We start from the raw sequence: 11,647 nt of genomic DNA on the forward strand, positions 1-11,647 counted from the left end.
GGCGCCCCCTGCCCCCACCCCCTGTCACTTGGAACCAGAGCGGCAGCAGTTCCTTCAGGCTTCCACTGGAAACTGAGGGCCAGGGAGCTCGGAGTAGGGGCTAGATCATCATCATTTTTTGCTTCCCTGTGGAAGCTCCTGAGGGCTCCCCCCGCCCCCGCTCCCCAAGCTGGGGCGGGAGTCCAAGCCCAAGGATCTCTGTGCCTGAGGAGAGGGCAGAAGCCAGGCCCAGGACCAGGGAACACCCCTCCCAAATCTTTACTCGGAAGCCTTCTCCACCAGGTGCAGAGGCCTGGAAAGACCCCATTCGGGGTCCCAACTAGCTGAAGGGGCCTAGTGTCTGGGTGAGGGTCCTCCAGGGCATAATGAAGCCTTGACATCTGGTGCCCACCTGATCCAGAATTTTCTGGGATGACCAGGAATTAGTAAGGGCGGGTGGGGGGACTCAACCAGCAGGGCAGCCATAGAGTACATCCTCCCCTTCCCCCGCAGGTGAAAATTGCACCTGGGCAGTGCTACAGGGAAACCAGGGCCGGCAGGACAGCTGGTGGGGACCACTGTCACCTCCCTGCCCAGGGCACAGAGTGGCCCCTCCGCCAGAGACAGACCCCTTGCACCTAAGGTGTTTCTGCATCGAGTCCAGTCAGGTCAGGCAGACCACTCGCCCGGGGGCGGGGGAGGGGGTTGCCCAGAGAGCTGGGTGCTCCGGGCGGGCGTGCTACTGAGGGGCTGGGGTCTCAGGCAGGTCCTGAAGACAAGACAAGGCGTGTGTCCCTCCTTCCCTGGTGGGTGCACCACGTGAACTTGTGGGAGACTCTTCCCTTTGTGGAGCCCTGACCCACTTCGGGGTGTGGGCAGGGCTGGCCCTGGGCCATATCCGCGGACGGCAGAGAGGAGCGAAGGGCTGGTTAGGGCAGAGGCTGCTCTGGGACGCGAAGAGCGACTCAAGTTTCCCCCGCGGGAAGCCTCCTCTCTCCGGCGCCCCCCACCCCCGTGGGCGCCCTCCCTCTCTCAGCCCGCCCAGGCAGGTTTCCGTCCGCGTCTCCTCGTCCGGGCAGCAGACCGACCCTGACTCTGGGTCCCCACCGCGGGCGGGGGCGGGGGGTGTGGCTGCGGTGATCCGGGGCGCTCCAGGCCGCTGCCTCCTGTCCCAATCGGAAGGGACGGCCAAGGCCAGTCGAAGGGCTGCCCTCGGGGGCCACGACCGGGGCCCCGGCCGCCCGGAAAGTCTCTGGAGAGGCCCGGCGGGGGCGAGGAAGGGGCGGGAACCCGCCCCCTCGGCGACAGAGGAAGGGACAGGCCGCGTGGACCGCGCGCGCCCGCGGCACGCATTCCCGCCCCCTCCCCTCTGCCAGCCGCGCTCCGGGGGCCGCGGGCCGGAGAGGGTTAAGGGGGGCGGGGCACGGGGCGGCCCCGCCCCCGCCGCCACGCCGGGTCCGAGCGCGCACGGGGCGCGGGGGCGGGTCGGAGCGGGCGGCGGCGGCGGCGGCGGCGGCGGAGGGCGGAGGGCGGCGGCGCGCCCGGGGAGCGCGGGGAGCGGCGGCGGCGGCGGCTGCGGCGGCGCGGCCCGCGTGACCCTCCGCCGCGCCCGTGAGCCCGCGAGCCCGCGCCCCGCCGCGCCGCCCAGCCGCAGGATGCGCGCCCCGCCGCTGCTGCTGCTGCTGGCCGCCTGCGCGCCGCCGCCCTCCGCCGCCGCCGTCCCGACGCCGCCGGGCTGGGAGCCGGCGGCCGACGCGCCCTGGTGCCCCTACAAGGTGCTGCCCGAGGGCCCCGAGGCGGGCGGCGGGCGCCTGTGCTTCCGCAGCCCCGCGCGCGGCTTCCGCTGCCAGGCGCCCGGCTGCGCGGCGCACGCCTCGGCCGGCCGCTCGCTGCGCGCCAGCGTCCTGCGCAACCGCACGGTGCTGCTGCAGTGGCGCCTGGCGCCGGCCGAGGCGCGCCGCGTGCGCGCCTTCGCGCTCAACTGCTCGTGGCGCGGCGCCTACACGCGCTTCCCGTGCGAGCGCGTGCTGCTGGGCGCGTCCTGCCGCGACTACCTGCTGCCCGACGTGCACGACGGCGTGCGCTACCGCCTGTGCCTGCAGCCGCTGCCGCTGCGCAACGAGCCCGCCGCCGCCGCCCCGGAGCCCGCCGGGCCCGCCGAGTGCGTGGAGTTCGCCGCCGAGCCGGCCGGCATGCGGGAGATCGTGGTGGCCATGACGGCGGTGGGCGGCTCCATCTGCGTCATGCTGGTGGTCATCTGCCTGCTCGTGGCCTACATCACCGAGAACCTCATGCACCCGGCTTTCGGGCGCCCCGGCCTGCGCAGGCAGCCCTGAAGCACCCGGCGGCCGGCCCACCGGCGCTCCGCCCGCCCGAGACTGGCGCCCGCTCCCCACTCGCCGCTCCTGCTCCCTCCTTAGGATGTCCACGCGGGGCCTGCTGGAGACCGGTAGGGCCCCAGCCCGCCAGGGCCTCGGAGTCATGGCACGACCTTCCTAGCCCGGCATCCGCCTGCCACCCTCCAGGTCGGGACTGACCCTTGGGCCCGCGAGGGGGTGCCAGCCTCGACCAGGGCTCTCCCTGCTTTCCAGAGGCCTTTACTGGGGCCGCCGGGACTTACTGCCCCTTCTAGCAAGAGCCATTGGCATCCCTGGGTCATCACGCTGTACCTGCAGCCTGTGCCAAGTTGGAAAAAACAGGCTGTCGTCATTGCTTGGTCACTGTGTGCTGTGCCGACCTGAGGAGGCCCCTTGGAGCCTGTCCTCTCCCCGCCTCACCCCAGTGGGCTTAGATTAGCGTCGTGCCTTAGTGTCTTGGGGCCACCGCAGGAGCCAGCTACGGGTCCTGTGCTGTCGAGGGGGCCTGTGGCCCTGGCACTGGCTGGCCTGTGTTCGTATCCAGCCAGAGCCCCCTGGGAAACGCCCCTGCAAGCTTTGCAGGGGCCTCAGCTGTGGGTAAGCAGCATCCCGCGCTCTTCCCTCCTTGGGCGTCTGACATGCTGGGAACCGAGAAGGGCCGGGCCTCTGATGGGCGTGTCCAGGGGCGGTGCCCTCTGACCTTGCGGGAGGCTGGCAGTTCTCCAGGGCTGCCTCTCTTTCTTTTGTGGGTGCTGCTTCTGATGAGGACTTTCCGTGGCGAGTGGCGGCAAGTGGTTGGGGGGGAGAGGAGGGCTCCTCTCAGACGACAGCGTGTGTCCAGAGAGCAGAAGAATTGAGGCCAGCCTGGCCCGGCACAACTTGCCACTACGGCCCAGATCCCAAGCCTCCACCACAGCGTGACGGACAGCACCATCCCATCGCTTACTCGTGCTGGCAGCCAAGAGCCCAGGATCTGGCTGGTGAGCTGGTACCCACCGCACTGAAGGCCGGCCTGAGCCAAGGTGGCTTCCTGAGCCGGGCACCTGGCCTCACCAGGAGGGGTAAGGCGCACTCGGCTCTCTGCAAGTCCCCGACTATGACCATCCTGGACCTGGCACTTCTGGAGTCACTGTGGCTAACCCCTGCCCACCCCCACCCCGGCGGCCAGTGGCGACCCTGGGTCCTGGCCTGCGCCCCCACAGTGCCCACTCCCTACCTCTGTCTTTGCTCGGCCTGCCCCTGGCATGGCGCTGGTCAGGTGTGAGCCTGTCAATGTCTAAATGTCCATCATTTTAGACCAAAAACGCTGTCTTGTGTGCTTATTGGCAAGAGGGGAAGGAAGAGTGGGGGGGGGGGCTCTTCCCCAGTTGCAAGGCACCTTGTTACAAGCAGGGAACAGGCAGTTCTGTCCATCCTCAGACCTTGAGGAAGCGTCGTTTCTGGGCCTCCTGGGTTGGGTAGGGGGTGTGGGGCGGCATTTGCTGCAGTTAGAAATAGCCCAGTCTCATGGGTGACCCAGTTGAGCTGTGACATGCAGTAATTAGGCAGCTGCGGGAGGGTCCCCTCCCCGGCATGGGCTTCCCTTTGTAGTGCTAGGGCTGCGGAGAAGGGGGACCCTGAGTCCCTAGTGGGGCGGGCACTAGACCATGACCCGCTCCCCCAAAAGCTCTCCCCCTCCTTGGATGTCCTTGAGGTCCTGGAGCTGGCTGTGACCCTGAGAATCAAAAACAGCTGGGGGTGGGCCAGATCTGAGAAGTGACTCATCCCTCTGGAGGGGGCAGGGTGCAGCAACGTGTCTAGATCGCTGGGCAGAAGTGGGAGGAGTTCAGCTTCTAGCAGCCTTCTCTCCGGCTTCCTCGGGGCCCTTTGCCTGCTGCAGCCCCTCCCGGCCCGCTGTGCGCTTGGGTGTCTTCCCCAGGGTGGAAGTGGGAGCCGGCTGTCCGTCCTCCGCTCCCGGCTGCAGTTGGGTTGCAGGACTGGAGCCCCCGTGAGGTTCTGTGAGGCCTGCCTGCCCTCGTCTCTTGCCCTTCCCTGGCTCTCCGCCGGCTCTGGGGCCCCTTTGTGGGCTGGGGCTCACATACCAGCGCCTGTCCAGTCAGCTGCTCTGCAGTCTGGTCGCGCGGACTTGCAGCCTTCTGCTCCATTCAGGGGCTTCTTGAAGGACTCTAGTCCAGCTTTGGGTTTGCGGAGGGGGAGCTGAGGAGTCCTGTCCCAGCATGGTCCAGTCAGGGGGTGGGGGTTGCTGGGCTTGGGAGATGCCCTGGGGCTGGTGCCCAGGCTGAGCACTTCTGCTTTCGAGCTCACACTCATCCTCCGGAGCTGCTCCTCCCGGGGGCCCACTGTCCTCTCGGGTACGGGGGACGCCCCGGCGCTTAGCTCCCCGAGTCCACCCAGTGGGCTGCGCACCTGTCCAGTGGACCTTCTCCGTCTGTACTGCCTTCTGGAGGAGCCTCCGTCTCCCGCCCCCTTCTCTCCCTCTTCCTGTCCTCACCGTGCTCTCCGCTCTGACTGTGTGGCTAGGGGCAGACATGTCCCACTCCGGGAGCGTCTTCATGGCTTCCCTGGGCCAGGCAGCTGGGCCCAGATGCCTCCTCTGTTGGTTGAGACTTTGCTTTTCTCATTGGTGCCCGAAGATATTTCAACTTGGGATTTTCTGATGTGGAACAGAAGCCACTGCTCTTATCTGAAACACTGAGGGGTTTCCGGGGCTGTTGGCCCGGCTCAGCCTTCGAAGAGCCATGCAGCCTTTGAAAACCTCTGTTTCCTCATATGTAAAATAGCATCAGTAATGGAGCCGGATTCACAGGCTTGTGGCGAAGCTTACCGGAGATCAGGCGGGTAGAGACGAAAACGTCATGGCCCTCGTTACTACTGTCCATGCCTCCTCTGGGCTGAGACCCCCCACCCTGCCCGAGCTACATCCCCAGCCTAACCCCATGCAAAATCTAGACACGCCGTGGCCCATCCGCGGAGTGACGGCTTCTGTGTACAACACCGAGCAGGTTCCCAGCTCATGCCCCGAAGCGCTCCCAGAGCCTGCCCTGCTCACAGGAAGGATCTGCACCTCTATGAGCTCGTGCTGCAGGCCCCATGTGACCAGCTCCTGGGGCCCCAGCAGAGACAGGAGGGTGCTGACTGGCCCCCCAGATTCCTCCCCATGGCCTGTGGCGACGGCCTGCTCCCCTGGTCCCTGAGGGTGGGCATGGGTCCTCCCATGCTCGAAGGCCACTTAGGACTCCTGCGGCATCCTAGGAGCCCCTGGTCCCCGCAGGGAAGCCCCCGGCGCTCAGCGGTTGCTCAGCTCGAGTGGGCTGGGGGAGGAGAGCAGGCAGCAGGCTGAGGAGCACGTTGTGGAGCCGGCGTTTCCCAGCTCAGCTCAGGACTCGCGGTCAGGGCTGTTGGGTGAGTGTTCAGGGGCAGCCGGGAGCTTCGGAGGCCCTGGCCCGGGGACGGGTGTTCGGCCGGACACTGAGCCTCCCACCTGGGCCACACCCGTGCCGCATCCATTTCTTTCCTAACTGCTGCTGTTTCCTGTTTGGCTTTGATACCGTGGGCGGTTACAATTTTTCTCTGCTTCTGGGCATGGCTTTCTGCCAGGACTCTTATCTGTCGGGATGTTACTATGCTTTTCTCATCGTAAGTCTGCGTGGGGTTCAACTGCTACTCGTTCTTTTGGTCACGGATAAAAGAGATGGATTTCCCCAGGCTCTTAGGTGAGGAGTGGGTGAGCCAAGATAGCTTCCCTGAACTCCCGACTCTGTTAGCACTGTTAAATGATGTGGGGAAAAAAGGCAGAAAAAAAATTATTGAATTTCCTACTACCTACAGCCCGTTGACAAGTCCTCGAAACAGGCAGAGTGACTTTCCTCTAGGTACTCAACGGTCTCGGTGTTGGCACTTTGCTAAGAGCAAAAGACAATCCTAATCTGACCCCCAGGATCCTGGAAGTCTACTTTAACATACAGAAATTCCTTTGGAAACTTCCTTCCTCTCTAACCACCGCCCCCAACAAGATACATGTTGGCAATCATCTCCCAAACATGTGACCCACTGATATACATCTGAAGGGTGTCAGGACTCAGGTTTTATTTATTTATTTTTAAAGATTTTGTTCATTTATTTGACAGGCATAGATCACAAGTAGGCAGAGAGAGAGGAGAAAGTAGGCTCCTTGCTGAGCAGAGAGCCTGATGCAGGACTCGATCCCAGGACCCCAGGATCATGACCTGAACTTAAGGCAGAGGCTTAACCCACTGAGCCACCCAGGCGCCCCAGGACCCGGGTTTTATTAGGCTGTAATAAATGACCTTTCCCAACTACAGCTAGCTCCTCAAGGTCCTGGAAACCGTGCTTCCTAATTCTTTAGAGACTTAGGCTATCCTAACCCCCTCCCAACTTGAAAGTGTACAATGGGCCACTCCTCACGACCCCAGATCAGCTCTTTCTGCCCACGGGTCCTGTCCCTGTGTTTTAATAAAACCATCTTTTTGCACCAGACGTCTCAAGAATTCCTTATTGGCCATTGGCTTCAAACCATAATGTCTTTCCTACAACATTTCTTTTTTTTTTTTAAAGATTTTATTTATTTATTTAACAGAGAGAGATCACATGTAGGCAGACAGGCAGGCAGAGAGAGAGAGAGAGGAGGAAGCAGGCTCCCTGTCGAGCAGGGAGCCCAACGCGGGACTCGATCCCAGGACCCTGAGATCATAATCTGAGCCGAAGGCAGCAGCTTAACCCACTGAGCCACCCAGGCGCCCTCCTACAACATTTCTTAAAGAGAGTTTATTATTTGGGGGCGCCTGGATGGCTCAGTGGGTTAAACCTCTGCCTTTGGTTCAGGTCATGATCCCCGGGGTCCTGGGATCGAGTCCCGCATCAGGCTCTCTGCTCAGCCTTCTCCCTCTCTCTCTGCCTACTTGTGATCTCTCTCTCTGTGTCAAAATCTTTAAAGAAATACAGAAAGATTTATTTGAGAGAGAGAGGGGAGAGAGCATGAGCTGTGGGAAGGGGCAAAGAGAGGGAGACAGAAGCAAAGTCCCTGCTGAGCAGGGAGCCCAGTGCAGGACTCGATCTTAGCTGGGATCCGGAGACCATGACCTGAGCTGAAGGCAGATGCTTAACTGAGCCACCCAGACATCCCTTTTCCCACGTCATTAAACACATGGCCTCACAGTATCGGGGATCAGCCTCTCCCCTCGACCACTTTGATCTGGACTTCCTTGTCCTTTGCCCCTGGTGTCTCCATCCTGCTGTTTGGATTCCAGCCCCACAAACGCGTTCATACCCTTTCCTCTCTTCCCTGATTCGCAACCACTCTGATGTGCCCTCAGATACGTGTGTGCCTTTTAAAAAAATATACCCCAGGGGCACCTGGGTGGCTCAGTGGGTTAAAGCCTCTGCCTTCAGCTCAGGTCATGATCCCAGAGTCCTGGGATGGAGCCCCGCATCGGTCTCTCTGCTCCTCGAGAGCCTGCTTCCTCCTCTCTCTCTCTGCCTGCCTCTCTGACTACTTGTGATCTCTCTCTCTGCCAAATAAATAAATAAAATCTTTTTTTTTTTTTTTTTTTAAAAGGGGGCGCCTGGGTGGCTCAGTGGGTTGAGCCGCTGCCTTCGGCTCAGGTCACGATCTCAGGGGCCTGAGATGGAGCCCCGCATCGGGCTCTCTGCTCAGCGGGGAGCCTGCTTCCTTCTCTCTCTCTGCCTGCCTCTCAGTGTACTTGTGGTTTCTCTGTGTCAAATAAATGAATAAAATCTTTTAAAATATATATATATATACCCCAAAGTTGGGCTGCAGATTTTTATTTTTACTCAACATCACATCTGAGATTAACCCATGCTGCAGAATGCACTAACATTTCGTCCCTTCTCTCCATCACGTAGGATTTCCCCTGAATGAACAGCTTATTCCTATTCTTGGTACATTTTTCTATCTCTGAATTTTTCCTTTGGATTTTCAAGAGCTCCACAAATATTCTAAACCAACCCTATCTGATAGGACTTTCTGAGACTATGAACTCTTATCTGTGCTGACTACAGGCTACAAGTCACCATAGGCCAGGAGACCTAAAACAGCAGGACGTTGGCACAGTCTGCTGGACACCAGAAGTCTGAAATCCGGAAGTCAGCAGGGTCGGCTCCTTCTGAGGGCTCTGAGGGAAAATCTGTTTCATGCTGCTCTCCAGCTTCTGTTGAAAAGAAATCCTTAAATTTTGGTGACGTAAGACTTGTCGTTTTCTCCCACGTTGTAGGCGTCTTTTTGGTCTTAAGCAATCCCTGCACACACTAATAGAAAAATATTTTCCTGGGGCGCCTGGCTGGCTCAGTTGGTAGAGTGTGCAACCCTTGACCTCAGGGTAACGAGTTCAAGCCCTGTGTTGGGTGTAGAGCTTACTTTTAATAAATTATTTAGCGAATTAGAAAAATGTATTTTCCTATTTTTAATTAGATCTATGATTTTACCTTTTATATTGTGCTGAATCTATCTAGAGCTCACATTGTATATGGTGTGAAGTCGAGATACAGCTTTTTGTATTCATACGCTGAGCCTCTTTTCCCAATCCAGTGTGTGGAACAATCTATTCTTTTCCAGTACGTGGCGCCCCCGTATTTACTGCGTTCCCACATTTACATGGGTCTGTTTATGGGCCCGTGCATTCTGTAGGTCTGCTTTTTTCCTACAGTTGCACTATATTATCTTTATTATTATAACTTTTTTTTTTTAAGATTTTATTTATTTACTTGTCAGAGATAGAGGGGGAGCGAGCGAGCGAGCACCAGCAGACAGAGAGGCAGAGGGAGAAGCAGGCTCCCTGCCGAGCAAGGAGCCCAATGTGGGACTCGATCCCAGGGCGCTGGGATCATGACACGAGCCGAAGGCAGCCGCTTAACCAACTGAGCCACCCAGGTGCCCCTATTATTATAACTTTAATATCTCAGTATCTGTAGGTGAGTTTCCACATTTTACACTTTTTTTTTTTTTTTTAACACAGAGTCAGTGAGAAAGGGAATATAAGCAGGGGAGCAGGCAGAGAGAGAAGTAGGCTTCCTGCGGAGCAGGGAACTGATGTGGGACTCAATCCCAGGACCCTGAGATCATGCATGACCTGAGCCGAAGGCAGACGCCCAACAAATAAGCCACCCAGGCGCCCCCACATTTTATGCTTTTAAAAATGGATTTAAAGACGGGCGCCTAGGTGGCTCAGTCAGTTCAGTGGCTGACTTGGTTTCAGCTCAGGTGGTGAACTTGGGGTCATGTGGTTGAGCCCTGTGGCGGGTTCTACACTCAGTGTAGGGTTGGCTTGGGATTCTCACTCTGCCTCTGCCCCTTCTCTCTCTCTCGCTCAAATAAAATTTTAAGAAGGGGGGGAACTTAATGAGACTTCTAGTTCCAGTGAAGATGAAGTAACAGGAACCAGAATTATTTTCCACCTGAAAACTAAAAACACAAAATACGTAAAACAGTTCTGAACACTGAAGTCCTGAGACCCTGAAAGGAACAACAGCGTTGACTTCTAGGACTCCTCCAGCTCTCCACCTGGTTTTCAGGATGTGCGGCAAGGAGGGAGAACTCAGGCAGAGCCCCGTGGCCCCCCGTTGAGCGGATGGATCTGGGAAGCCAGGAGGCCAAGGTGTCGAGTTCACAAGGCAAAATGCTGACGAACAACAAGGACGCGTGGATGTTTATAGCTTAGCACTGACTAGCATGAGTGTGAGGGAATCAGGAGGCCAAGAAAAGAACCAGCAAAAAGGCTTAGAGGGAAAACTCCTAGAGTTTAAGCAGGGCCAGGAGAAGGCCCTCTAACAACCAGCCAGGCTGCCCACCTGCTCTTTGGGCCTAACAGCACATGCACCAGCTGCTTGGCACTGCTGCGCGGCTCACTGATGCTGCCTGTTTTCATCCCTTCTGTTCCATTTGCAGTTTGTCTTCGTACACCTTCAATCTCGCTAACTTCCTCTTCCATAACGTCTCATCTACCGCCATTTCCACCCGGCGGACTCTTCATTCAGCTAGTTTGGCACAAATTATAAAAGAACAAATTAATGTAGTTTATCAAGCTTAAGAACTTTTGTCCTTCAAAAGACATTGATGGAGGCACCTGGATGGCTCAGTGGGTTAAAGTCTCTGCCTTCGGCTCAGGTCATGATCCCAGAGTCCTCGAATTGAGCCCCACATCGGGCTCTCTGCTTGGCAGGGAGCCTGCTTCCACCTCTATGCCTGCTTATGATCTGTCAAATATGTAAATAAAGTCTTTAAAATAAAAAAAAAAAAAGACATTGATGAGGGGTACCTGGGTGGCCCAATTAGTTAAGTGTCTGCCTTTGACTCAGGTCATGACCCCAGGATCCTGGGATTGAGCCCTGCAACCGGCTTTCTGCTCAGCCAGAACACTGTGATGTGTGGACCTTTACTCAAGCAGGGAGCCTGGTTCTCCCTCTCCCCCTTGCTCTCTCTCAAATAAATAAATCTTTAAAAAAAATAATAAAACATTGGGGTGCCTGGGTGGCTCAGAGGGTTAAGGCTCTGCCTTCAGCTCATGTCATGATCTCAGGGTCCTGGGATCGAGACCCGCATCAGGCTCTCAGCTCAGCAGGGAGCCTGCTTCCCCCTCTCTCTTTGTCTCTCTGACTGCCTCTCTGCCTACTTGTGATCTCTCTCCCTGTCAAATAAATAAATAAAATTAAATTAGAGAGCTTGGTACTTCAATATTTGTTTTTTAAGAATTCATTTATTTATTTGACAGAGTGAGAGATCACAAGTAGGCAGAAGGGTGGGAGGTGCAGGCTCCCCACTGAGCAGAGAACGGGATGTGGGTCTCCATCCCAGGACCCTGAGATCATGACCTGAGCCGAAGGCAGACACTTAACCCACTGAGCCACCCAGGCGCCCCTGAGAGCTTGGTACTTCAGACCACAAGGCCTCTGAGTTCCGATTAGTATGTTCTGCGCACACTGGGGAAGCCATGGAGACGTTTTGTTTCTAAAATAGTATTTGCTGTGGATGTAAAAAAATATATATATTTGAGGGCGCCTGGGGGGGCTCGGTCAGCTAAGTGTTGGCCTTTGGCTCAGGTCATCTTCTCAGGGTCCTGGGATCGAGCCCCGCATCGGGCTCTCTGCTCGGCCGGGAGCCTGCTTTCCCCTCTCTCTGCCTGCTTGTGATCTCTGTCAAATAACTAAATAAATAAATCTTTAAAAAAAATACACGTTCCTCATAAAATACTAAGTGAAGGAATTAAAAAAAACAAACTTCAGAAACATTCAAAGCACCCTTAATCCCACCAGCCCTCAATGCCTGCCACCCCCCGGGA

General features: G+C 57.5%; 1 protein-coding gene across 1 annotated transcript; it reads left to right on the plus strand.

Moving 5' to 3' along the window:
- The first annotated feature begins 1,613 nt into the window (after positions 1 to 1,613).
- FNDC10 (fibronectin type III domain containing 10) lies at positions 1,614 to 3,640 on the plus strand. Its single transcript, XM_032302939.1, has one exon. The coding sequence runs from the start codon at positions 1,635 to 1,637 to the stop codon at positions 2,313 to 2,315; it is 681 nt and encodes a 226-aa protein (XP_032158830.1). The 5' UTR covers positions 1,614 to 1,634; the 3' UTR covers positions 2,316 to 3,640.
- Positions 3,641 to 11,647: the final 8,007 nt, after the last annotated feature.

Source organism: Mustela erminea, chromosome 10 (assembly GCF_009829155.1).
Source record: "Mustela erminea isolate mMusErm1 chromosome 10, mMusErm1.Pri, whole genome shotgun sequence".
NCBI classification, from domain to species: domain Eukaryota; kingdom Metazoa; phylum Chordata; class Mammalia; order Carnivora; family Mustelidae; genus Mustela; species Mustela erminea.

Bases quoted from the DNA above. Each gene is read 5' to 3' on its own strand.
- FNDC10 (XM_032302939.1), top strand. From the start codon at position 1,635: ATGCGCGCCCCGCCGCTGCTGCTGCTGCTGGCCGCCTGCGCGCCGCCG.